General features: G+C 48.6%; 1 protein-coding gene and 1 long non-coding RNA gene across 2 annotated transcripts; one reads left to right on the top strand and one right to left on the bottom strand.

Annotated features, from left to right (window-relative positions):
* Positions 1–22: 22 nt before the first annotated feature.
* On the top strand, positions 23–4,208 carry C6H10orf95 (chromosome 6 C10orf95 homolog). Its single transcript, XM_058842045.1, has 2 exons — positions 23–1,699; positions 4,075–4,208. The coding sequence occupies exon 1, from the start codon at positions 740–742 to the stop codon at positions 1,523–1,525; it is 786 nt and encodes a 261-aa protein (XP_058698028.1). The 5' UTR covers positions 23–739; the 3' UTR covers positions 1,526–1,699; positions 4,075–4,208.
* Positions 4,095–8,490, bottom strand: LOC131580631 (uncharacterized). Its single transcript, XR_009277909.1, has 3 exons — positions 8,368–8,490; positions 7,902–8,050; positions 4,095–4,235 (listed from the first exon to the last, which is right to left on the bottom strand). It is a non-coding gene; the product is annotated as an uncharacterized LOC131580631 (long non-coding RNA).
* Between the last annotated feature and the right edge of the window lie 19,393 nt (positions 8,491–27,883).

Raw genomic sequence — 27,883 nt, 5'->3', positions numbered from 1 at the left:
CATAAGTCTCCCATAAGTCATGGGAGGACATTGCCTCATGCTCTGGAGGGTGCATGGATATCTGGCAAGGGCAGACTAGGAGCAAATTCAGCTGTAGGTCAGAGTTGCTCAAGGTAAATGCACGTGAATGGTAATTAGTGAGACCAGAAAGAGAAACCTGTACATGAGAACTTGTCAAAGGAAATGTAGATGTGCCTGTATTTTGCTCTAGAAATAAACAGTAGGTGTAACTCTAGTTTGCTTATCTGAGTAAAAGCAGGGCTTTGGAAGGATGGGGAGAGAGTCAAGAACAGTTGAAGATCTTATTTGTTTAAGCTTTCCTTGTCTGGGCAGGACGGCAGTTGACATGACTGCAGCAGGGTTGGGCTGTTGCCTCTTTCCTTTCTTTGCCAGCTTGCTTTGTTTCTTTCCCTTGTGCCTGGCTTCCCCATTTTCATGCCTGCTTAAGGGCCTTCAGCTTCTTGCAGTGTCTTGCTGCTTCCCAGCACTGCAGACACAAGTCATGAGGAGATGAGGTTGACTCTTCTGCCCTCAGTGGTCTTTGTCAGCTTGTTCTCATCTTTGCAACTCTGAGATATGTGAGTTAAATGATGTCTTGCAGAGCAGCTACCAGGTAGTCATTGGCAATGTGGCTCACTTGTTCTTGATAGGTTACTGCCACTACAAGCTGTGGGGAGCTCTTTGTATTAATTAGTTGGCATGCTTACAGTGCAAAGTGTATCTCCTCATTCGGCCTGAAATGTATATAAACAATATAAGTTATTTCTCTTCTCCTTTTGTCCTCACAGCTTTTGAGACTCAGCAACTGCTCCAGAGAAGTGTCCTGTGTAAAACCCCAGGCTCCTGTGCAATGTACCAGTCCAGCTTTGTGCCACGGGAATATTACCCAGCCATGATCCTACCTTCTGCCTACACCTACCCCCCGCTGCGGCGTGGGAGAGCAGAAGACATGTCCAGCTCTGTGATGTTCCCTCCCATCCACATGCACAACTTCTACAGTCGACCCATCACCTTTGTGGTGGACCGGAACAGCTACCCTGACTATGCAGGAGGTCAGGTGGAGTATCACCATCTCTATAGTGCCTCCCATCCCTACATCCATCCATACCACACCTGGCAGTTCCCTCCCATGGTTCCTGTTCCTCTCTACAATCCCTATGCAAACTACCATCCCTATGCTGCCTGTCAGAGGTCAGATCAGTATCGAGACACGTGGCCAGAAGGCTTCACAATGAGAGGGGAGCTTCAGTGGGGGAAGCTTGGAAAGGTGTTTGGGCCAAGGAAAGACCTCCCAGAATTTGTGAAGGATGATCTCCGGAGGGTTTATGGCACCTACCCCCGGACTAATGTTTCCATATCCTATCGGAAAGGAGAGTTCTTGGTCAAGGGAGACCCCAAGATAGAAGACCAGGAATATGCAGTGGAGAAAAAGGTCATCCAGCGGGCTGTGACCCCCAGTGCCAGTGAGGCAGATGACAGCAGTGAGGACCGGAACCGTAAGAAGAAAAAGAAACTGAGACGTTGAGGTAGTTAGATACCCAATGGACTGATCTCCAGTACCCTCTTGGGAGCCAGCTGGCAGCTGTTTTTGGTGTGGCTGGCAAGTAACACAAGCAATGGATGCCACCATTCCTGTTGATTTCTTTTAATTGCTCCTTATTCTCCACAATGGGTGGATTTCCCCTTTTTGATGCACAAGGTTCATCCTGTGAAGAAACCACATGATACTTGACTGTTGGATCAGCTCATTGGTCCCAGTTTTGAAATGAACATTTGATTTCCACTGGTTTGGTTGACTGGTCACAGCCTGGTGGGGGATCTCCAAACTGCAGCCCTTGATCAGAGAAGATGTCTCTTCCTACTTCGTCCAGGGGAAGGGCCTGTAAGCTGGTTCTCTTCCTGGAGAGATAGAAGCTGAATTTCCTTCAGGCTGAGGGCTGTGCAGGTCCCAGTGGACATGGGGGTTCTCTAACACTCTAAAGAGCAATTGTCTGCATGTCTTGTCACTGATGTTTATGACATTGTGCTTTATCACCACAGGAGGCCTGTATGCAGCACTTCTCTACACTCTGGTGTCCCCATCCTCTTACACTTGATAATGTGGTGCTCAGTACTCCTGGCCACATGTCCTTATTGAAACTGCTGTTGAGGCCCTGCTCTGGGTCTGACTTGGCTCTGGTTGGAGGTGCTGGCTCTCCAATGAGCTTACTGGAGTTGTTGAACCACAGCACTTCCATAGCTTGGTGGTTGTACTGGAAGAGCTGTGCTGGAAGCCTGGAGGGACTGGGTCTGACTTACTTGCAAATTTCTGTACCTTTTAAATGACTATAAACAATAAAAAAACCCCAAATGCAAATGCTTGTATTTCTGATTCTTAACTACCTAATATCAGCCTCTTTTGTGAGCAACTTGCAGTCAGATCTGTCACCTGCTTGTGAAGTTAGGGATGGCTTCTGCTGTGGCTCATGCCCAGCCACAGTGGCTTGCTGCACTTGGCAGTACCCTGCCTTGTTCTAGTTTGTTTTCTGCCAGCTTCTCTAGGGACCAGCAGGAACTTTATATGCATACAGGAGAAATATGGGACCCTTCTCTGTTCCCCTGTAGTCTCCTACTCTCTCCTGCCCTCCCACATGGGAGGGAATGGGATGTTACCCACCTGCATAGCAAAGGAGACTGTGAGGGTGAGCTTGGAGGCCCTCGGTAGTTTTGAATTTCTGTAAAGTGAAAGCAAGTGTATTTTCTTTAATTTTTTTTCTTCTTAGTGCAACAGATTTTAACTAATTGCCAAAATGTCTCTGCAACTGTCTGCATTTCCCCTTCCCCATTTAGCTTCTTGGAAATGTGTTAACTCTGCTGTCAGACAAAGCTGCAAGAGGGCTGACCAGAAAAACTGCTGTAGAAACCTTGGACCAAACTGATGCTCCTTGGCTGTGTTGCAAACAATGGCAGTGGGACTTGCTGAATGGGCTAGAAAAGGCCTCCATTAATAGCTGCTGGCTAATCAGTTATGCTTTCAGTTAGTATAGTATCCTAGTATAGGAAAAAGGCAGCAGTTCCTGCTGGGTTGGTTGGTTGAGGGTTTTTTTAATCTCTTCCTTGGCTGAGCAGGCTGTCCTGCCCAGTTTTAGGGATGTGCAGTTAAATGCCTGCATCAATCTTGCATTGGTGGTGCACTCCCTGTCCTTCCAGCAGCAGCAGCTCCTTTGGGCAGAAAACCCGAAGTTCATGCACTGGATCCCTGTGCAGTGGTGCAGCACCTCAGTGGGGTGTGGGAAGGAGTTTCTTCCCCATCCCCTGAAGCTGTTGTGGGGCACAGTTGAGCTGTCAGAACCAGATGCTGCCTGCCATGGGTAGGGGCTGCTCTAGTTGAGATTCTATAGGAGGTACAAACCAGCTCTTCTGGGCAAGGTGAGAAGGAGCATAGGGTTTGCTGTACAGTGATGTTGAAATGCCACATAAATTACAAGGACTTGCACAATAACTCATCCTATAACTCAAGCCATTCCTTCAGCTGTTAGGTTCCTGGTGGCATGACACTGTGTTATAGTGGAAATGTACCCAAAACTCAAAGGGCACAGCCAGGCTCTCCTAGAGGTATGTGATGGATGGATGAAAACAGAGCCTGCTGCCTACACAAATACTTTTTCTAAATATGTCTCTACTGGGGTCATCTCCAGGGCCCACAGGGTGACAGGGTATAGCCCTTAACTTTACCCACCCCGACCTGTTTATCTTCTCTGAAGTTTTGTTTTGCTGCTTGGACTTTGAACAGGAGATTGCTGGGCACACCCAGACTGTTCTTCTGACAATGTGTATTTTTAGTAGAGGCTCACAATTGCATGTAGTACATCAGGAGGTAGCAATGTATTTATTTTCTCAAGTACTACTTCACTTCCAGAGGGAAGAAAACATTCTATAGTTGAGCTTTTGTTTCCCTTGGGGGAAGATGTGCCACAAACCTTTAGTAGCTCTCTGATAGATATTTCTGTGGTGGCCATGACTCCCCTCTGTCCCTAATCTGGTTCTCTGTGCAGGAGCAAAGATTTACACATTCCTTGTAGGAAGAGCTCACAGTTGCCTTCTCTTCCTGGAGGTTTGAGGCTCAGTTGCTGCCCAGCTGCAGAACTGAATCCATAGGGCATTTTGAAGGCTTTAACGCCTATGGAATTCAGTTCTCAGAGCCAAGCAGCCAGTGCGAGTCAGCTTCCCCTGGCTCCAGCCAGCTGTGTCTCCATCTGCAAGGAGGGAAAAAATAGCAAAGATCTTGTCATGGCTTTGACACAGGGCAGGCACTGAGCTGACACAGATTTTTGCAACTGGGAGCTGCCACAAGGAGAAGACTCTGGCACCTCTCACCCCAGAAGCAGCACGGACAGATGCAGCTTTCTTTGGAAGCTTTGCTCAAGTTGGCTGGCTCATTTTTTCCCACTGCTTCAACATATCCTGTTGTTTGGAGTCACTGCAAAGCTTCAGGTCAGCCCTGAGCTCTGCAAACCTGCTAGAGCTGTAAGAGAAACCCCATTTGTGCCACGTGGGGCTGGTATTGGCAGGTGTGCTGAGAATCCCCCTATGTACTTGCTCTGTGTGCAGGTGTCACACATCCTTTGGTCGAAGCTGCTCTTCCTCAGTGTGTGTCTGAAAAGGGGCAAGCTGTGCCATGGGGATGCTCAGTCCTGCAAGAGCAGCCCAGCACTCCCAGGCACTGACCCTCTGCTCCATTCATACTGAAACCAATGCCCATGGGAACCCCTTGAACTGAGAGGTGCCAGCTGAGGAGAATGATTTGTGCAGCAGGTGCTACCCTGGGTACACCATGAAGTGCAGGGGCTTTCTGCCTATTTGGAAGTGGGAAAGGACACATGGTAACTTTAAAATGAAGAGTGAAAGAGTAAAAATGAAGAGTGAAAGGCCTTTTCCAGACAGCTCAAAGAGTAGATTCAGGGAGGGATTGGTCTCTGTCTGGGTTAACCTGGGCCTTGCTGGTTCACCCCACAACTCTACACCTGCTCTTTGCTGCCCACTTCCCCATCCTCTGGTTTGGGTTGCAAAGCTCACACGCATGGAGGGGCAGACTTGAGGGACACATGGGGATCCCCCTGAGCACCCACAGAGATGCTGATGCTGCCAACAGCTTTGGGCAGCCTCACCCCTCAGCAGATGTTCACTTTCAAACCTGGGGACCAAGCTAATGGCTGAAAAGCTTTTCCTTGGCTCAGCAGTAGTTTGGCACAGTTGTGATGACATTGGCTCAGGCAGGAGTAAGCACCGGGAGAGGATTCCAGCCCTTTGCCTGTATGCCAGCAGTGCAGAAGGGCTGCCTCGGGTCAGCAGAAGAGACGGGAAATGACACACACCGCTTTGGAGCACGGGCAAAGATTTCAGTGAGGGAAGCACTGAGCAACTGTGCACGAGCAGTGAACTCTGTGATTGCTCAACTGCTGGCCCAGGGCTCTATTTTAATCCCTCTGCTGGGAATTGCATTTCAGTTAGGGCAGCATGAATTCACCATCCTGATGCACGTAGCAAAGGAGCCAAACCCTGTTGCAAAAGCTGAGGAATCCCTGGCTGAAAGTGCCAGCTCTGGTGTATCACAGGAGCCATGTGTAGCAGTACTGCAGGGGCTGCCTGGAGGGGCAGCAGTGGAGGGAGATGGGGTAAAGCAGAGATAACACCAGGGTCCTCACCCTGCAGCAGGTGATCAGGGGTCAGAGAGGCAGCTCAGGGACCCAGCTGTGCCCTGTGCTGGTTTTCAGACCACTGTGACTTGGCACAGAATTTTCAATAGCTCTGAGCTCCTGAAACTCTGATCTCCCTCCTCCTCCCCCTGCTCTGCAGGCAGCCACTTGTGCAACTGAGTGAGCAGGAAGGCAGCCTGCCAGAGACACTGAAGCCACATGGAAGCACCTGCTGGCTTGAAATGGTTGGTAGGGTTGGGATGCTTTGGGGCTGCTTGTTGTCCATCTCATGCCCATGGGGTGGTTACCCTGCAGTCCCTGGCTATTTGAACAGCAGATGTCCATCTGCTGTGCACTCAAAGTGCAATCCATCTGCCTTCATTCCTCTGCTGCCACTGTTTTCAGAAACTGAAAGGTGCAGGCCAAGGAAAAGCTTTCCTCCTCATCTTCCCCCATGGTCTGATTTGCGAAGAAAGGGGAAGGGCTTCAAGCAGACAGGCAGGGTGAGCAAGATGGGGGTCAACACCAACAAGCCCTGCCTGATGGTCCTCCTTCCCTTGCTCCATGGCCCAGGGAGGTGATGTGGGTGCTAGGGCTGAGTGGGACAGCCCAGCAGCCATCTGGCATGAATTCCCCCCATTCCCTATGCCACATCCTCCCCAAGGTGGGGCAGGGACAGCCCAGCATGATACTTTTAGCATCCTACCTGTGGGTACTGAGACTGAGGCACCCCACTGCCAAAATGCACCAGAAACAGTTTGATCCAAGTGCAATGGAAAGTCCATGGGGGATGAGATGGGAAAGAAACTATTCAAATGCAAACTCAGACTAGCTCCAATTCTGATTTAATTCCTGACTACTCCTGCAAGCAATGTCCCCATTGTATCCACAGCACTCCAGATGCTCTGCCTTTACTCCTTGGTTTTCCTGACACAGCTTTGTCCTGTGTTCCTTCGCCCAGGCAGGGCCAGGGCTGGATTTGGCCCTGTGTATTTGGGATTATCTCTTGCCTCTAGCGGGTCTGCACTGGAGTGGGCTGCCAGGTAATACCTGGGAGAGCAGGGATGAATGAAGATGTGGGAACCACCTTGGTGATGGGTATTTTGCTAGTATGAAGGTGCCTTGCCCTGCTCTGACCCTGTGTATTCTGGAGGCTGGGTCAGGGTCAGTCTGCAGCGCTGCACTGTGGGGTGACCATTGCCCCAGCTCAGCCCCGAGGGGAATTGCATCAGGGCAGCTGCCACTTTTGCAGGTGGGGGTTTCATAGCCCCAATGCAACCTGCTTCCCCTGACCCTGGAGCAGGAACCCTTGGCTGAAAGGTTGAGAGATCCTCAAGGCTCCTGACCTCAGCCCAAAATGATGGTGAGTCAAGAGACACTGCAGATAATCAGGTGCCCAGGAGGACCCTGCTGTGGGGCTTTCTCTGTGGAGCACAGCAGAAATGGCCACATGAGCAGATTTCCCCATGGCAAGCCCTGCTGGAGGCGGTGGGAGGACACAGAGAAGCAGAAGCTCACTCGTGGCCAACCCTACTACTGGAGAGCTGTGCCACAGCAGTTCAGCCCTGAGCTGTCGGAGGCATTGGCTCCTTCTGGCTTTTGCTCCCCACTCCTTCCCTCCTGTGGGCACCCGGGACAGGCTGGAGCGCTGCCCTCTCCCTCGCTCCTGGGGGAGACAAAGCACAAGGACTGCTCCAGAGCGGACGTGATTCCCAGGCAGCTCCAGCGCGCAGAGGTTAATGGTTTATTGCTTTATGTCATAAAAAAGGCAGCAGCGCCCTCCTTTTGGCATTTCCAGCTAATTATCCCGGGGGTTACTGATTAGCTAGGACGTGCTTAGGCCCAGGCAGCGGAGTCCTGTGGGTGCTGCACAGTCACCGGCACCACGCTGACATGGTGGCTGGAGCATTATTCCAGGGAGTTTCACTTTGTCTTCCCAGGAAGTTTGTAGGAACATGCCCCCCGCCGTTTCAAGTGTGAGAAGCACGAGTCCGGTTTTGCAGGTTACCAAAGAGCCGCGGGTAGAAGTGAGATGCTCGTGTCCGCACACGGTGCCTGACACCCCCTGTCCCGCTGCCATCCCCGAGAGACGTCAGCGCGTCCCGGCACGGGCACAGCCCGCGGCACAGCACCGCGGCTCCCTGGGGACAGCAGCAGACGAGAGATCCCCTCGTTCCAGCCACAGCGGTCCCCCCGCTCAGACCCTCCCCCGACCCCGGCACTCACCCGACTCCCGTCCGGCTCCCGTCGAGGCGGCTCTGCGGGCGGCGGGGCCGGAGGCGCTGTTAAATATTGCAGCCGACTTACTCACTTCTCTTCCTGGACGGCAGCGCAGAGTTTCCACCCACTTCTTTCACCTTTGGTTTCCAGGCTTTCTGAGAAAAGGGGAAGCCGTGGGAGGGAGCAACCGGCATCCCCGTGCCAGGGCCACGGCCCCCAGCAGCCGCTCCTTCCCGGGAAGGGGCGGCTGCCAGAGGGGGCCGCTTTCCCGGGAAACTGCGGCTTGGCTGGGAGTGCCTTGTGCCCGTGGCCCAGCACTCCACGACCCTCTTGGGTTAGGCAGATTTTCCTCCCCAGCCGAGTTGAGGGGGCACCTGAGTGCTGCCTCCCTGGCATAAGCTCAAGGGTGGCTGCCTGACCAGTCCAGGCTCCTCCTTTGGGAGTGAAAATTCTCCCCGGGACTCAGACGTACCTTGGCCTCACCCCACCAAAGCCCATTCTGTTCCTCCTTGAACGTAGTGCCTCTGTAAGTGGGGACAGTGCCAGAGTTGGGGTCACATCCACATCACCGATACCTGTGATGAGCTGTGTCCGTGCTCAGCCTGCAGAGCTCTGCCAGTAGCAGGTGCTGCCGAGAGCCTGGGAATGTGCCAGCCAGCATTCCATTTGACAGCCAGTGCTTCATCCAGTGGCATGCCCATTGGCACCATAGGGAGCTGGCTGCTCTCCCTGGGGACATTGGCAGATGACATTCCCTGGGTCATAAAGCCCCCATTGGCTGCTGCCAGCTCTGGTGGGTGAGCATACGTGTCTGGTGGGACTCCTTTTTCTTAAACTCCCATTCTCCAGCTTTCTGTTAGTGCCACCAAACACACAACCATTGTTTTTGCTCAGAAGTGACATCAGGTCTCCTGGGGTTCCCCTCTGCCAGAAGTCTGGAAATGAAAATCTGGGGCCCCAGCACTGGCTGTGGCACTGAGATGATGGTGAGGTGAGCATCACTGCTCCTTCTGTGCCATGGTGAACAAACCCAGAAATAAACTGGCAAATCAATTGATGGGGCATGGCGAGATGCTTCACATGCCTGGCTGCCTGCACCACCCTGCCCAGGCTTGACAGCCACCCCACAAGTTCAGATAAAATTTACAGAGTGGTTTTGTCTTTTGGGAGCTGCTATGGTATTTCTGGAGTGGGAAGCACCTAGAAGGCTCTGTCATGGAGATGACCAAGCAGGAGCCACAGTTTTATCAATACAAGCCCACAAAGCAGGCAACATCACCAATTCACATCCTCCCAGTGTATTTTCAGTTTGTGTGAGTGTGGTTTGGCTGCTAACCTCAGCTTTGTGTGATGCCACTCTCTGCCCCTTAGCTCCATCAGGGGGCCAGATTGGAACTTTGGCATGTGAATCTGTGACCTGAAATATCTCTGTTTCCTCAAGGCGGGGCTGCCCTCCTGCTCACCTGCCGCAGTTCCACCCAAACATGACACAGCTTACAAGCACCCAATGCTCCCTTCCCACAGCCATCACTTTTGGCAGCTCTCAGTGCCACACTGGAGGGCTGGAGATCTCCTTGCTCCTTCCTTGCTGCCTGCTCAGCTCTTCCAAGGCAGCACTGCAGCATCATGGCTGTGACATCCCCATTGCGGATGGGGCCTGGCCAAATCTGTCCCTAGCACTGGCTGCATTGCTTGTCCTTGCTGGGATCAGGCCTTGGACATCCATCCCTCTGGCTACTGATCCTGATACCTTCCCCAGGATGAATCTTGCCCCAAAAGGGTTATTATCCCCCTTCACAGTACCATGGCTGGCTTGGCCATGTCTTTGCACCCCTGTCCTTGGCACATGGGTCCCCCACAAGCTCTGTATGTGTCTGCCTGTTGGGAAGGGCTTGGTGAGCTCCAGAGCTGGAAAACCACTGGGGAACAGGGGAAGAGGCAAAGAAGCAGGCAAGAGAGAGGCACAAGTAGGGCAAGCAGGGAAGTCACTGCAGGCTGATGCTAAGGGGATGGCCATCAGGGCAGCTCAGACCCTGCATGGGTGGGAGGAAGGGAGTGCACAAGTTTGCTGGTGAACAACTTTGCCAGCTCCCTCGATGCAGGTTGTGAGGGGAAGAGGAAGAAGAGTGTGCTTGGAATTGGAGTGACTGCCTGAATCCCAGTTTTGATAGGTCTGGTTGGCAGAGGTGAGCGAGCAGAAGCAGCCTCTGGGATCACACTGCAGCACTCAGGACCCATCCCTTCCCTGTGACACTGGCACAGCTGGGACCTGATGCTGTCTCTCGTCCCCATTTCTCCAGATTCCCCCCCTCTCCTTCAGCCAAAGGCAGCAGGTGTGAGTGAGGAGCAGCCTGGCCCAGCCCCCATGGAAGGACAGTGGCATTTATCAGGGGAAGGGGGAGCTTCCTGCAGCTTCACTGTGCTGGGAGCATGGCTAGGCACGAGGGGTTTGCCCTTTTTGGGGAGGGTCCTATGGGAGAGGAGGCTGGGGAACTGCCCCTCTAAAACTGGGACTTCACCCTGGGGGGAGAAAATCCACCTTCCACCTCTGGGGAGGGGGCAAAGGAAGAGAGAGCAGCTGGCTTTTCCTACCCATCCAAAGAAATTAAGTTAAAATCCCCCACCTTTGATCTCCTGTGACTGCAGAGAAAGCCAGGCAGCAGAACCAGGGTGTGGTTTAGTGCTCAGAAATAAGCCAGCAATTAGAACACCTCACAGTGTTACTGCTGAAAGCAGAAAGTAGCCTTAGGGAAGGGCTGATTTGTGCTCTCCGAGAGCCTGAGCCCCACAGCACTGTGGGGTTTTGGATAAAAGCTGATGCACTGCTCCTTGCCCCGGGTCAGGACACTGGAAAGAGGAGCAGTGAAATGTCTGCAGCCTCCAGGAGTGTCCCAGTGGCAGCCACTGCCTCTGGGGCTGGAGTGGGACAAGGGCTTTCTTGGCTGTCTGAGGTGCTCTCCTACAGGGAGATTCAATCTCTTCGGGGAGGCTGCTCTGGGCTGCAGCCCCAGGCTGTGCACAGCAAGAAGGCTGGGCTGGAGAAGCTGGGAGGCAACAGCGACTGTTTGGCCCTTTAGGAGAGAAGCCCACAGTAGTGCCCAGATCCAGGGTCGTGCCCAGCCAGCACCTGCTGCCCCTCCTCAGGCAGTTTCTCTCAGATGTAGACTCACAGATGTCTAACACAGAGCTAATCCCACACTTCAGCCTTAGCTGAGGCTCAGTCCATCTCCAGACTTAAACCTACAAACGTCAGGCTTTGTGAGATTTTGTGGCCCTTGTGTGTCTTTCCTTTTCCCTCTTCCCTAAGCCAGTCAAGCTGCCTGCAAGCCCCCGTTCCTCCTCATATGACAAATGTCATACATGGGGGAAAGCACATCTTTCAGCCTTGCCCTTGGGATGAAGGATGTGGTGTTAAGGGACAGCTTGGGCTCAGCAGGTGCTTTTTCTCCTGATAGCACAAAGACAGAGATGCCCTTGCTGAAAGAGCTGAGCAGCCTTGGTTTGAACACAGAGCCTCAAAACCAGGTTTGAGAGGCCACACTAGCAGCCTCAGAGCCAGGGTGGCAGGACAGGCAGCTCAGGCTGTTCTCAGCCCCTTTGTGATGCCAGCCCCAACTGCACACAGAGAGCCTGGAGGGGCTGAGGTGCAGCCTCCGTCACACCAAGTGTCCTGTGGGACAGGCTGCTCCTGCAGTGCTTGCAGATGCACTCGGACCTCACAGCCTGGGGGATGCTGCTGTGGACTCCTGCCTTCCAGGCCCTGCACTGAGCATTTGCATGGCTGCAGAGGAGCTCAGGCATGGTTATACCCATCAATGATGCCCTGCAAGAAACCTCCCCCTGCAAAGGCCTGGCCAGCAGTGGGTATTTTCCTGCCAAGGGGACTTGCTCTGCCTCTCTCTCCAGCAGGGCTTTTTGTACACAGCCAGGGTTTTGCTCAGGCTGCGTTGCTCTGAGCTCGGGCTCTCCCTCCACCTGCCTGGCTATGTTTAGCCTATGTTGTATTTTTGCATCCTTTGAGACCTCCTGCTGTCTGGCCACATGGATAGAAATCTGGTAAGATTTCATGAATGGAAATGAACAGGGGAAATGCACAGAAGTTCAGCTGGTGTGACCACCAGAGACGGCATTTACCTCTCTGGAGCAACTCCCCCTGCCCCCAAAGAAACGCTGAAAGCAGCACACACCCCATGCAGCTCCCTGCTAAGTGTCATCTGCCAGCATAAACCAGTCCCCTCAGCGCTGGCAGCCCCAGCGGAAGCATGGTCAGGGGAAAGGGAGTTTCTTGGGATGTTTTTCCCCTCGAGGTTCCTGTTTCCCCTCCAGCCCTCATCCATGGATGCTGGCAGCCTTCCCCTTTTCCATGTACCTTTGCAGAGGGAGCAAAAAGAGTGGCTGGGGCTGAAGAAGTCTGGGAGATGGAGGAAGGCTGAGGAGAGGAGGGCATGGGGAGGAAGGGGGGCCCCCTTGACCCGCTGCTGGCACGGCAGCCCTGCCTTCCAGCAGCCCTGAAGCAAATTGGGAATCAAATCCGCTGGCAAGGAAGGAAGGAAAACCACAGGGCTGAGTCACTCCTTGGAAGGCATTTGCATGTGGACAAATTCCAGCTGAACCCCTTTCCCACTCCCTCTGTGTGGGGTGTTGGGGTGGCTTACAGGAATGGCCACATCCTTTCCCCCCGGGATGGAGCCTCCCTGGCCAGTCACACTCAGCAGAAGCCGGGCAGCATCCACTGCCGACTTTGGCAGCTTTCCATCAGAAAGCAGGAAGGCTTCCCCGGGGGGAAAAGCTGCGCTGGTGAAGCAGAAGCGAGAGTGAAGGCAAGTGAGGCTGCAAGGAAACTGAGCCTCCTCCCAGAAATGGCGAAGTGTGGTGGTGCCTTTCAGCATCTCTTGAAAGTGTCAGACTGGGCTGGTCCCCCATCTGAGCTTTCCATTTCCTAATGGTCAGGATTTGGGATGACAGTCTGCTCCAGGGATTTAGGCTAGGAGAGGAGCAGCATGCAAGAAGGATGGAGGATCAGGAGCATCCCAAATGCTGATCCAGCACCTGCAGAAGCTCGAGTTTTTGGCAGGGGTGAAAGAAGGGCTGGGGGAAAGGTTGCAGAAGGTGGTGGGAACTGGCAGGGGCAGAGGATTCACCCAGAAGGTCACAGGGTGGAAAAAGGTCCAGGAATGAAACTGCCACAAAAAGGTGTCTAAGAACTTGGTGTTTATTTCCCTCCAGAATCATCTTGGGGGAGCTTCTCCCTATGCTCTGTACCCAGATTGATATTTTCCCGAGGTTTAAATTTCCCTGATGTGCAAAGTCATGTTCTTGCTTGAAAAGACCTTTGCCAGGGTCAGGTGCTGTGTGTGGCTAGAGCAGGATGGGTCCCCAGCTCGGGGAGGTACCTCAGGGTGAGATCTCAGTGTCTGTGTCCAGATCTGAGATTCATTGCGCAGTGCTGGAGCTCTGTGCACCATCTCGTGATATCCAACCTCCCTTTCCTCCCTCTAGTGGTTAAAATCCCGGCATTTCCCGGGGCTCCCAGAGCCTCCGGCAGCTCCCGGGGCTGGGGCACAGGGAGTAAGGGGATTGCCCTTGCGCTGGGACAACGGGTGGGGGGGGGGGGGGGGGGGGGGCCCAGCCCCTACCAGCCCTCCTGGCAGGGATGCTCCTGCCTGCCCCAGATCTCATCTGACAGGAGATGGAGTTTTGCAGGGGGGGTTTGGGTTAGGGACGGCGTTACATGTAAAGGGAAGCTTTCAAGCATCATGCTGGTCCCCATGCCCACAAATGCTCGATGAGGAAAACCAAGGGAAATGTCAGCTCTTCACTAAGTAATGTCTTTCAGCTAGCCTTGCAATTAGTCCGTTGGAATGAATAAAGAAATGAAAAAAAAAAAAAGAATAAAAAATAAAAAATAAAAAATAAAAAATAAAAAATAAAAAATAAAAAATAAAAAATAAAAAATAAAAAATAATAAATAATAAATAAATAAATAAATAAATATTTTGAGCTTTGCCAGCACTTCTCTCTGCAAACGCTGGTCTCGCCTTGTAACTAGGGCACAGTGGGAGGCGAGAGCCAGTTAACTCAGCACCGAGCTTTCCTCGGACAGCCCGAGGCGGCTGCGATGGGACTGCCCGGGGGAAAGGAGCCTGCAGAGGCTGAGTGGGCAGCGAGGGGTGCCCAGTGCCCGGCAGCTCGCCTGCAGCCAGTGACCCGGCTCAGGGCACGCTGGGGCTCCCTTTCCCCTCCACACTCCATAAGCGTTTTGCAGGTTTGCTCCTGCACTTGTGCTGTGCTGCAGGATGGATAGAGAGGATGTGGAGAAGGTGTGGAGGTGCTGCTCCCTGAGCCCGGAATTGATGCTGTGCTGCTCCCGGAAATCCAGCTGGGATCCACCCACTGTTTACAGAGAAAAGTGCAGTGAATCATCTGTGCGGGGAAGAAAAACACAACAAACTTGGGCCTTTTTAAGCTTTCCGGGCAAGTGAAAGCTGCTGGGAGAGCACCTGACTGGGAGCAAACCGGCTATCCTGGGAATAGATGCTAGGGCTGGCTCTGGAGGGATCTGTATCCTGGGACAGGACACCTGTTTCTACCCCAGAACATTAAATATAGGTTAAAACCCATCACAGCTGGAAGCAGCTGTGCTCTGCCCCACCCCAGGCTAGTCTAAAGGGACTCCAAAGTGAGTTTTCCAGGGAGATGTCCTGGCTGATGGGGAAGAGCTGACACTTGAAAACAAATGCTTTTCTCTAGACATAGAAGTAAGAAAGTGTTGATCTGGAAATGGGTTTGCTATAGCAAGGATGGAGTTACTACATCTGCCTGAACAAAGGGACCAGAGCCCTTGGGGATGGCCTGGGGTCCTCCACCCGGCTTTAGAGTGACACAGGCCTGCTGGGGTCCTCTGATATCTCTGCCAACCCCCAGGCTGTCTCAGGTGTCCTCTGGTGCAGGGCAGATGCTCAGGTAGCTAAACCAAGCCCTTGGCCTCACACACAAAAAAATGTTTCTTCTATGTGAAATAAATGAGGTGAGGAAAGGTCTTTGTGTCATCCAGAGCTGTGTTATCTTCCAGCTGTGGCAGCTGAAGCAACCACTGTCCCCACAAATGTGGTCTTTAAGTCAAGCTGCCCAGTGCTGTGGCCCCAGGGCTTATTCCCTTTCCCAGAAAGGGAAGGTGGATTCAATTAGCACCTGGAGAACATTTGGGATGGGGTCTTGGCATCATTAGTACCCAACACTGGGAGATGGTAAGAGCAGACTGAGGGGAACTGTCAGCAAATAAAGTCATGGCAGGCAAACCCAGCAGCTTGGTGTGGCTCTGGGGAATAGCTGGGTGTCTTCCAGAGGTGAACTCTGGGTCTTCAGACAGTTGCCAGGCACAGAAGGTAGAGGTAAGTGGAAATACAAGGGGAGAAGACCCCTAAAAGCCAGCAGGACCCTAAGGAAGGATGGAGATAGCTGCTGTGTGGGTGGAGAAGGGCTGACCTGGCACAGGGGCTGCAGCCCTGATGCCACCTCGGCTGCCAGCCCTGTTTTGGGCTCCTTTGGGGTTAGTGAAGAGCTAGTGCCAGAGGGGACAGGGCAGCTGGATCATGTGCAAGGTGTACAAGTGCAGTAGCTGTGACCCTGTAGCAGAGACCGCGAGGAAGTGTGGGTTTGCATCCCAAGTCAGAGCCAATGGCCCATTCCAAGGGGAAATATTCTCTACTCATAGCTAAGTTAGGGGGATCAGAAAAAAATGTGGCCTGATGGGAATGTTACCCTTCAGTACAAATGCAGATGTGCCAGCCCTGCTTGCTGAGGGAAGGTTTGTGGCTGGAAGGAGCTGGAACAGCAGAAGGTACAGAAGAAGAGCACTTCTGGGCTGACCCTGCACTTGAAGGCAGCTGAAAGCCAAGAAGGTGGATTTATTTTTTTATTTTTTTTCCAAATGTGTCCTGGGCCTCAGGGTGCAAAGTGTGTGACCTGCTGCCTGTCAGGAGCAGATTCGGGAGTGACAGGGTCTCACGGCAGAGGTGGAAAGCTGCGCAGCTCTGCAGGGACACGGCCACTGTGGCAGTACCGTGGCTGCCACTGAGCACTAGAGGGCTGCACACTCCCGTCCTTGCTGCCAGAAATGTCTCTCTCACACTGCACAGCCTGGTCTGGAAATGCTGATTAACTTCTGACAGACTCGGTGACCCGGGAGAGATTAAAATAACTTTGAAGAACGGTGGTTAGCCGCTACATGGCCAAGGCAGTGATTTTTCTTCATTTCAGTTGTGCTTTCCCCAAGCTCTGCTGCTGCCAGGGCAAACTTGCAAGGTGAAAAGAAGCAAGTTTATGCATAGGTTTGATGCTGGGGGATGTGTGATGAGCTTGTCCAGTTCCCTTAGCCCCTGAAAGTTTCTCCAGCACAGCCCTTATTCCCTGGAAAGCCGTGTCCTTTGCAGAAGCAGTGGGCTCCTCGGGTTGTTTACTGTAGGTAAGGAGTGGCTGGGGATGGTGCAGGCACAGCTGATCCTGCCTCAGGTGTGGGTGATCCATTGGGTGCCCTCCTGGATTTCTAGGGAACCTGGCAGCACTGGAAAGGTGTAAAATTAAGGTACTCTTACTCTGAATCATCTAAAATGATTTTGGAGCAGTGTTTTTGTGACCATGTATGTCCACTGCTTTATTTTTCTTACCTGTTTCTGGCTGTTTTGTTGCCCTGCAGGAAATCCCTGCTGCATTTGGGACAGCTGTGGCTCCCTCCACCCTGCACAGTGGTAGACAGAGATGGTTCCCATCCTTCCCCCTGGTAGGAAGGTTTGGCCAGGTATCCACAGGTATACCAGATACCTAACTCCAGAGTTATCAGGGGCATCAGCCTCAGCCTGGAAAAGAGAGAGGAAGTGATGAAGAGAGGCTCTTGCCTCTGGAGGCTCATTCTTTCACTGTGCCACACTGTGCCACCCACCCTGTGTGACACCACTGACCTCCCACTGGAGGACACACTGGTGGTAAAGGTTCTGGACAAAAATCCATCATGTTCCTGTTGTGGGAACCAGACAGGATGGATCCTGGGACTGACTGAACATCTCAAGAGTTGGCATGGGAACAGGAAGTTTGTGTTCCTGTGCCAAATGTGGAAAGACAAAGGTGAAACATTGACAGTATTGCCTGACACGTACCATGGCAAAAAAGGGATTCAGAAAGTATTCCTCTGAGGTACGTGGAAAAGCATTCAAAATTAAAATCGGCCTGGAACAACACAAAAAGCTGGCCCACCCAGTTGTCAGGAATATTGAGCAGATCGCTGCCTCCCACCCCAAATAAAGATCTGCACAAGGACCATGTTGGCAATACTGGACCAAGGAAGAAAATTTGGATGAGCACTATGAGGGGAGAAAAAATTTAAACAAGTTGATTGGGGAGTATATTCCATCAAAAAACATGAAACAGATAAGTGGCAAAAAAATAAGTATTATATAAGAGCCCAGTGAAAAAGAAGAGGAGGGACCCGGAATGGGAAACATGTTGCTGCCATTGAACTGCATGCAGAAGGGGAATTGAAATCCCACTGAGGAAGAGTTGTTGAAGACTGGTTACCCCCTGTAAAGCTGCCTGTGCCTCACAGGACCTTTGAGAGAGTGATCACATGCAGCTGCTAGCAAGTTGCATAGCACTGTAACATCTTGCTTCTATTCAATATTTTTATTGTAACACCTGTTTAATACTTGAAATATATTATCAGCTGTGGTTAGCTAGAGATGTCCTGCCCCATTGTTGCGTTAAATGCCACACTCCAGGTGCATTGGCCATCACAAGCCAGTTTCCATTAGGTGCTGGTGGTATGTAGGGATGCTAAGGGGCTCTTAAGCATGGTGTGACATCTGTAACAAGATTTTGAGGCATAAACCACTGGTTTTGACTAAAGTGAATGGGCCACCTATACTTAATCCGGAAAAGGAACATGTATAATTTATGTATTTTGTAAATAGCATGAGGATAAATATTCAGGTCCCTTTTGAGAGACAGGGGCTATCCTCAAGTATACAGCAGGGACAGCGTGAACTGATGCACTCTGCAGGTGTTTGTACACTGATAGAGGTGGATAAAGTAAAACCCCTGTCCTCAAAGGTGAAAATGGTGTGGAAGGAAGGCATTTGTCAGAGATGGTCTTCATATGAGCTCATCAGGCTGAGTCCTACCTCATCCTACCTTGTAATCACCACCAAGGTGAGAGGGAAAGGAAAAAAAAATCACTGGTTTTGTTCCCAGAAGTCTGATATAAATGGAGTGTGAAGAAAGAACTGCAGGAGTATGTGGAGATGAGGGAATGTCTGCAGGTATTGCTCAGGGCACTGACAAAGTGTAAAGATAAGGAAGGAAAAAGCCAGCACTTGCTTGGGAGATTAGGTAAAAATCAACCTGCTTCAGTTGCTCCTGCTGGGACAGTCCAGGGAGAACATAGCTGAGTCAGGTGGGAGATATTTAAGAATGGTATTTTTTTGCTGCTTGGTAGATGAATTGTGATGTGGCTTTACAGGAGTACTTGACCTCTGTTTTCCTATGATATGGTGGCCATATTTACTTGGCAATACTGGTGTTGGTGGGCAGAAGGTGTGCAGAGATTCTGCAAACACAAACCCCTTCCCAATGCCAAACTTTCTGGGAGATGGGCTAGCAGATATAAAGGTAATGGGGGTGATATGAGACACAATTGTCCTTTAGTACAGAAGGCATTTGATTTTTCTAGGTAAAAACCTCAGATTTATTGCCTAAATTCGTACAAAATAATTGAAGTGGATGAAGTTCTTCCAATTTTTGTGATGAGAATATTTTGCTAAGACATCTTGAAAAATACTGTGATCCCAAAGAGACTGATAGCAGTCAAGTATAATGGAAGCTTAACTGGATCTGGAAAGATTGCTACATGGGGCTGTAGAGGAATGTGGATGTTAGGCATGCTGGAATTCAGAAAACAAAATGCAGGTTTGTCAAAACTTTCCCAAGTTGCCTGTGTGTGCTGTGCTTCCTGTTGGTTACCTTGTCCCAGCAGCTGAGTGATCAGAGGGGTGTGGGAGTTATTAGTCAGGATTTGCTTTGTAAAAGCACCTTACTGATTCTAGTGGGAAATAAGAGGCAAAGACAGTATTTTTCTGCTGAACAAAACATTCTTGATGTGGAGATCTAAGTGGAGCCCCAGAAACTGACAGGTACTTGTGGGTTCCTTGTCTAATCTGACTGTCAAAGTGTAGGAGAAACTACATAAAACTTGTATTTTCCTAAAAGGGATAATGGGATAGTAAAGACAGATAATGTGTGTAGGACACCCAGGATCTGTTTTGTCTACAACATTTGCTTGAGTGGAGCAGAAGGGAGAAGGACCTGAATTTGTTTCATGCCCTGGAATGAAAAAAACAGAAGGGCTGGGAATTGCATGTGACCCGAGCTGGCATGTGGCTCTGGACAGGCAGCAGTGTGGGTGCAGTGGTCAGCAGGGGAACACCCCGTGTGGGACTGAATGCCAGCTGCCTGTGGGAACCCTGTGGGTGCAGGGTGTGTGTGCATGTGGATGCAAAATCCTCTATTTCCTGTTCTGGAGTTCAGCTCTGCAGAACAGGCAGAGACCATTAGACCCCATTGAGTGACCTCCCATCTTTCACAGGCCTTGCAATTTCTTCCTGTTTCTCTTGACATCAACCCACGGATTTATGCTGAACTAAAGTACATATTTTTTCCAAAAAAGACAGATCTGAAGACGTTGGGAAATGAGAAAACCAATATTTCCTCTGATAATTTGTTCTCTAGTTAACCACTGCCACTCTTTTCCTGTTTCTTATTTTTCATTTCAGTCTGTCTGGTTTCTGATGCTAAGCATTCCTGTTCCTGTTATAGATATCAGGAATAAATCAAAATGCCCTCTAGAACAGTACCTGCTTTCTTTTCAGAATGTGGGATATGGTAATTAAATCTCTTCAATTTGTCTTGGTTTTGCAGAAGGCTGGGGTTTAGTGCTATTGCTTCTGGGGAAAAAGAAAATCCCATCCTTCCCTCTTAACTGGCTTGTGCCTTCCTCCTCACACGCTGTTAGGCAGCAGGGCAGGGAACTCGTTCTGTTGAAATATATAAACCTTTGGTTGCCTTGGGGTTATTTGGAGTTTTCATTCTGCTCACCACAGGGCTGTAAAGGTGTCTGGTGGTGTGGTGCTGAGCCCTGCATGGTGAAGAGGAGGCTGGAAGAGTTCCAGGCAGGATGTTTTTGCAGCAGAGCCCACTTTCAGGGACCAAACTGCCACCAAAGACTTTTGCTCAGGGATGCTTTTCCAGTCCCCAACTTAAAAGAAAAGCAAAAGGCCACTGTGTTTGACCAGTGCCAAGCACAACCAGCCTTGTGTGCAGGGCTGCATAAGGAACAGAAACAGAGCAGTTACAGCCAATAATGAAGCAATCAAGCTTTTTTGAGTGTATGAAAGTGAAAAATGCTTTCCTTGCCTTTCAAGAGGATGGTTTTGCTTCCTTGCCTTTGAAAAGCCACAGCTGCTCACACTGAGGGCAGAAATATAGGAAGAGCAAGCATGTACTGCAAATGTACACCCTGATCCTCTTGAAGGGTTTGGCTGAAAGGAAGAGGGAACATGGACAGACCATTTGAGACAAAAGTTTCTTGCAGGATCAACACAACTAAGGCAAAGGTGAATTAACTTACAGAAACTCAGTTAATTGAAAGTGCATATGAGCCAGAGCTATTGGTGGGAAAACACAGCAAGATTTTGTTTCTGCACGCACGCACGCGCGCACACACACACACACACACAGACATACAGACACACAGACACACAGACACACAGACACAGACACAGACACAAACACACACACACACACACACAGACACACACACACACACACACACACACACATTTCAGTCAAATCAACCTGGATTAGCAAAAAAATCTATTTAATAAACCAGGAAAAAATACTTTGATGGAAATGGAGAAGGTGTGCTTAAAGTACCAGGAAGGAGATCTGAGGAATGGTGACCTTTAGCAGAGGGCAGAGAGGAATGAGCTGTCTTGCATAGCTATGACTGATAGGGAACATGGATGAAACTAATTGATTGGATTGATTATAGTCTTCTTGTTACAAGTGAAACTCTTCCCTAAGAAAGAATTAAAGGAAATTCCTTTGGCACAGTGGAGGGAAGTGTAGGAATACCTGCCAAGTTATAACCTTTACATTTTTGTGGCCCATTTAAGGAAGGTATAAATGATTCATGCCTTGTGTGACTCAACTCTACCATCTCATAGTTTTAACTGAAGAAATGGCTTGTAGGTGAGTTCATGCTGCATCATGTTTTGTGTATTTAAAAAAAATCCTCAATTTCTTCTAGGCTATTACAAGAAAACAGATTTTAAAGAGTTTGTTGGTTTTTTTTTTTAATAAACAAGACAAATAAATGTTAATAATTACAAGTCAATTATAAACTGTGGCTGTCAAACAATATAAAATTAAAGGCATAGCTGAGCTCCAAACCATTTCTTTATCAGAGATGATATTCAGATAATGAGACTTAGCTAGCCTGTTGCAAATACTGACCTTGTACCTACAAATGAAGTTTCTAAGGATTAAAATGTCAATGGGTGTTTTGTAAGGTCACTCATATTTCCCAACGCTTATTTTAAAACTGTGCCAGTTTGTCTTAGCTCAGGGTTTGACCTCTGGATCATCACAGGGTGTTTATGTAGATGCCAGAGTCAACAGTTCATCATTAAGTGACAAGACACCGAGGAAAAGGCCTAAGGGTGTCCCGGGGTTGCTCTGCAGTGTCACTCTGGAAGGTTTGGGTGGAAACAGGAAGCTGTAGTGGAGAGAGCCTGTTTTAGCAATGCTCAGAATGATGAAAGCGTGAAGTAGAGCATGGGGGAACCATCTCTCCTTTTTAGTCAACCTGGGGATACTGAGTCTATATACATCTTCTGATGGTATTCAATAGTGGGAGAATTATTGGCATAAAGAGTGTTGCCTCCATATTTCTCCTCAGTTTGCTCTCGGACAGGTGCTTATGTTGTACTATTTGATCTATCAATTTAACTTGTCACTATGCCCTGCTAATCCAACATTTGCAAAAAGCAGGTTTATTTCTTTGAATGCTGTGCTGCATTTTGCTGCCTGATTACCCTGCGACTTGGTCACTACAGTGTATTTACACATAATCACTATGAAGTGCGACTCCAACTGTCCTGAAACCACTTTCAAGCTCAGAAATCCCTAACAGTGTGGCCCTGTGGAAAGAATTTGGCAAGGTGTATTTGCCTATTTGTGTATGTGTCATGTATATTCAGGTGCCTGTCTTGACTTGTAGCCTGCAAAATTGACATGAGAGTTTTTGGCACCAGTTTGTGCACCTAAACTGCCCCAGTTCCTGGCCATCTCTACCTCTCCTGTGCTCACTTGTACTTAGGTAAGTTACACAGAGTGTGTTGACAAAAGAGCAGGATTTATTGCCTAATTTTTTCCAGGAGCCTGTCCAGTGTTCAAGGGCATTCAAATATTTCATCCAGAGTCCACACAGTGGGCTAAAACTACATTTGTGGCGTATGTTTGCTAAACTGTTGTGAATTTGGGAGGGATGGTGAGCACTGGAAAACTGAGTCAGGGTTAAAAGTTATCTTGAGGAATGGTCTCAGGAATGCATTGATGAATGGCACAAAGGATTGCAGTGAGTTAATGCAATGCACTGCAAGACTGTCAGATGGAGTGACTCAACAGCTCTGCCAGAAATGATCTGCAGGTCACCTCACATCATGTACGTGAGGGGGGAACCCCCTCTTCCTCCTGTGTGAACAGAATTTTATCCTGTGGGTATGGGGGTAGATATTTCTGCTGTAATGGGGCTCCTGTGGGAGTATGGTGAAAGGGTTTGCACTTTGTTCTTCAGGAAAGCTGTGAACTTCTCAAGGGAATTCAGAGAGCAATTAGCGGTGTGCTGTAGCAATATTTGATCTTTAAGTGGAAATAGTTGTGGCCAACACCCTGTGCTGTCCAGTTTTGTACATTTCTAGCAGTGTTTAAGCTTTAGATATCCAAGGAAGAGCCTACAACTCATCCCTGCTATCTGACATGGGCCAGGATGGGGGAGCTGGCTGGACTGCTAGGCTGGGAGGGTGGACTAAAGCAAACGAGGCCCTGGGAAGATGTGTGCTGCCCTTGCTGCCCTAAAACACTGCTGCCTGTAAAAAAATTAATGTAACAAGATTCAATGTGAATCTTAATGAAAAAGGAAGTTTAGTGTAAAGAGAACGTATTTTCCTCAGTCATTGTCACATGCCTTACTCACGTTTTCACACCCTCATGGATTCCAAGATGCATGTCAAAACCCAGGAGGACTGCTTGCATAACACTAAGGATGCAATGCTGGCTTTCAAATCCTTGTTCCATATTTTGGGTTCCTCTTGATGATGCTAGATCTAGTTTTTGAGCTGGTTTGAACCAATTTTTAGAATGTCATTTACTTAAGAAGTCCAAGTTATTACAGTGAATTTGTCTCCCTAAGAATCTTGCTTCTTCCTCTGTAAATCTTGGACAAGGTGGCAACAACTTTTCCTATTAACATCTATCTCTCTTCTGCTTTTACAAAGCCTATTCCTCTCTCACCAAGCTGTGGTGATGCTTTTTCCTCACTTAAGTGACAGCTGTGTGGCTCCCTGACTTCTAGGTGAATTGGCTGGTCCTGCAGACTTATCTGGTTACTAAATAAAAAGCCATTTAAAGATTTGCTGGTGTGTGCCACTTTTGATATACAGCCTTCCATTTGTTCACTCACAGACATGGAACTTAGATTAAAAATAGTGGAAAGTCAGTGTGAGGGGTTTTACTGAGTGATTGCATGTTTAGCTTTTGAAATACAACAGTGTTTACTCATTTTGCCCAGATGTCACATGTCCTGTCTGCTTACCTCTGATGGAGGCTGCGATGCTTATTCATTCCCCTGTCCCAGCAGGCATTTCCCTGTTAATTATTCTGAAGCCCAAGCAGTCCCTAGCTTCATCAGAACTCCGATTGTGAAAGAATAATAATATTTAAGGCTGATTCAGGAATTCCCTCAATCTTTGCAAAAGAAATATCTTTGAAAGAGCTTGGTCACAGCATAAAGTGTAAGTGGAAGAAGATGAGAGAGGTCTGGCAACTTCATTAGCTAACTGAACCCACCCACTAAAATTTCTGTTGCTTGTTATGCAGAAAGCAACATGTTCATGTTGTGTAGAAAATGCCAGAGAAACAGTGATAAGCTTCTGAAGGAAAACCCTTTTCATTGCCTGCCAGCAGTGGATTGTCCCTCATCTTTTCTTTCTGTGTTTGACCTTTGTGTCAAGAATGATTAATCTTTACAGAAACAATCAGTGATTAACATGAAGTTTACCCAGAGACAGCCTCCATAGAAAGGGAGCATCAAGGACAGGAATTAGCTTTGGTGACTTTTAACATTATGGATATCTGCTGAAGAAGCCACAGGTGAAGGCCATTTCCATTTTTAATTTGTTTGCACTATAAACCAGACTTTTCCTTGTAGTCATGATAAAGGAATTTTTTGTGTGTGGCTACATGGCTATTGCCAATGAAACTTTTAAGTATTGAGGGACCTGGAACTCACAACTTTGAAATACTTGAATAAATAAAAGGTAGGGAATAGAATAGATGGAGTTTAACTGATCTAGACTGATTTGAAGTTTTCCATGAAAACGGTTGTGGGAATGGGTATGTGTGGGAGTGGACTGGCGGGGACTGACAGTGAATTTGCCTTGGCTGACTACACAGAAGGCATCAACCTGAGATTGTGGGATGCAAAGTGCTGAAGAGAGAGAATGTCTAGACCTGATATGGAGAGTTGTGTGGGTACCATCAAGATGAATGCTGTTGTTGAGCTAAAGAACTTGCCAGTTTAGGCATGACATAATATTACAGGTTGAGTAAATATAAAGTTGAATAAGATAAGCTAAAGTAAGTTACTTAAGTAGCTTGTTAAGGGGTTTCTAGAGGATTGTGGGATTGTTATGTTAATAGAGACTACCTCACAGTTTCATATAAGGTGACATTGTTAGTGATTGGTAAGCTATGTTTCCATAGAAGGTAATAAAGTTGTTGATTGGTTGGGTAGGACACAGAAGTGTTATAGCCAAGGGTACATATTGTCACGTCTTCGGCATTATGCTGTCTTCTGAGGTTGATCTTCCTAAGTGCAATTATGTCTGATGCTCTAATAAATGAGCTTCTAATCAACGCTCAGTCATTCCCGCCTCTTTCATTGCCAAAGGTAGTTGGTGTCCCAGCAGGCAGGCGATGTCAAGGGTCAATTGTCACCCCGCAGCTGGAATGGTGGCAACAAGGGACCTTTAATTTTATAGAAGATCCAGCTGTTTGGGAAATCAGCTATCAGGCAGCAGTGGTTAGCTGATTTAGTCAGCGAGGCCCCCAGGAATTTTGGAGTGCTGCAAGAAGCAGACACTTGGAGCTGCTGGGAGAAAAAGGATCTGGATCCGACTACTCATCTGGGTCAAGAGTGCAGGTGAATCTGTGGGGAATTACCATGGGACAAGGAATGTCCGTGGTACAGAGGGGCACATATGGACATTTTAAGGCACTTTTAAATAAGCATGGCAAACAATTGCTGAAGTGGGAACTGAAGAGAATAATGAAGCAGATCTTCCATAGTTTTCCCAATGCTACGGCTTTGATTATCCTTACTGTTGATTACAGGGAATCTGTGGGTGTTAAACATTATAATCTAGCTACTAGGAGAGACCCTGAAGCACCCCGTATGCTGCCTGCTTTTCACATTATTTTGGAAACCTTAAAATTAGAAGTTAAGTTTAATAACTCCAGTACTTCTGCTATCCCTATTCAACCTGAGGCAGCACAGTCCTCTACTCCTTGCCCTTCAGCCCCAGAAGATGGTGGCCACACCATCTTGGACCCTCCCCTTCCTGCTGCTCCTCCTCTTCCTCCTTCCTCCTCTGCCAGCCACCATTTTCCGGTGTTCTCCCAAGCTGCCATCTTGCCCCAAGGCCCCTCCCATGGCTCCACCCCCACAGGCCATGTCCCCATGGAACCAGGAACCAGAACCCTGGCTCCAAAAGCCGCCATCTTATCTTGTGGCCTGTCACCTTTCTCTGCTATGGTTAAACATCTTCGCCATAACCTTGCTAAAAATAAAGCTGCTTTTATTTCAAGTTATTCTTTTTCCTCAGAAGGAGACCTTGACCCTCCTGAATCTGAGGAACTTCCACTGTGCCCCTCGGGTCCTAAAGACCATTGGGAAAAGATCCAAAAAGCTGCAGTTAAAGAAGGGGATCTAGAAGTGGCAGCAAAGTTTACTGTGGTGCCGGTACAGGATGGAAGGTGGGGAGCAAATCTGCGGTGGGAGCCATTGACTTATGGGGAAATAGAAGAGCTACATAAAGCAGCTAAAGACTATGGGAGGGAATCACCATTTTTTAATAGTTTATTTTGTGCAACCCTCACAGCTTGTGTTTTAACCCTTTATGATTTGAAGTATTTAATGACAATGCTGCTGTCACCGACACAATACACCTCATGGGAGGGAGGATGGAAAAGACTATTAAATCAGTTGTTGGTGGACTATGGGGGTAATCAAGCTTCGGCAGCATTGACTATAGATCATCTTGCCGGTGAGGGAGCACACAATCAACCTGAAGACCAAGCCACAAACCTCCTGAGGCAAGCCTTAAATGACATTAAAAATGTGGCAAGAAAGGTGCTTTTATGCAAATGCCTGATGGTGTTATAAATGTAATTAGACAACTAGGTCTATTGTGTTAACAGCAATTTAAGAACAAAGAAAAAGGATACGATTTAATGAATTGAATAGCAATTTGGTATACAAGAATACAATTTAGTAAAAGAATACAATTTAGTGAATAGATTCAGATATATATTTATATATATATATATGAATATAATTTGCCAGTAATTAAGTATGATTCAAACATGAGCAAAACCGACTGGGGAACAGAGAGAGCTTCTCCTGCTACCGCATGTACGAAACCAACTGGGGTACAGAGAGGGCTTCTCACCCTACCTTATATATAAAACAAAGCAATTCAAATTAAATTTATATACTATATGCTTATACATATTCATTAATCTTTCCTGTAAGTTTCCTCCCATTTTCAGTTCTTAAATTTTACGCCACTATACTCCACGGCGCATGCTTCACTTGTTGCTGGGGGTCTTCAGTCTTCTTTTGGTGGTCTTTGCATGAAGGCTTACACTCATCTTTGTTGTTCTCTGGATAACCTTATAGGTTGTGTGTGCGTATGAAGCATTGTGTTATGTAAGTAAGCATTATGTTCCAATAATTAGCCTTGCATTTCATAGTTAAAGCTATAATTTCAAACCTTATGCTTGAAGCCGCTCCAACTTTGTCCATCTCAAGGTGAATTCTGTCTTGAGACATTACTTAAAACTACATCCTGTATCCTATTTTTAACATGTAACATCTGTTAAGGGGTCCATCTGCCTTGTAACACTAATTCCCTTTATTGCTTTATAATAATAACTTTCCAAATAGTTACAATTTAGTTAGCATGAATCATCTCCATTTATCACAATGGCATTACACCTACACTAGACTTTGTAGAAATAAAGCAAGGGCCTGATGAGCCCTACATGCAGTTCATTGATCACTTAAGGGAAGCCCTAGAGAGACAAGTTACACATGAAAGGGCAAGAGATGAACTGGTAAAGAAATTGGCTGTATCTAACGCAAATTCATAGTGTAAAAAGGTATTATGTGCCCTTCCACCAGAGCCTGAACCAATTCTAATGCAAATGGCAGAGGCTTGCAATCGCCTCAGCACATCAGAGCACTCTGCAGCCCTACATGCTCAAGCTGTACACCAAGGACTTGCTAAAGCTTTAATGGCAAGTTAAATTCTCATGGCAGGAGAATTATTAATGTTAGTTAAAGTGAACAAACTAGGCGCTGATTAGTAAATATATATTAA

The sequence above is a fragment of the Poecile atricapillus genome, chromosome 6, assembly GCF_030490865.1.
Source record: "Poecile atricapillus isolate bPoeAtr1 chromosome 6, bPoeAtr1.hap1, whole genome shotgun sequence".
Classification (NCBI taxonomy): domain Eukaryota; kingdom Metazoa; phylum Chordata; class Aves; order Passeriformes; family Paridae; genus Poecile; species Poecile atricapillus.
Note: the sequence above shows the minus strand (reverse complement) of the source record. Positions and strands in the feature narration are given on the sequence as shown.

Coding starts and splice junctions, on each gene's coding strand:
- C6H10orf95 (XM_058842045.1), top strand. CDS start 740: ATGTATATAAACAATATAAGTTATTTCTCTTCTCCTTTTGTCCTCACA.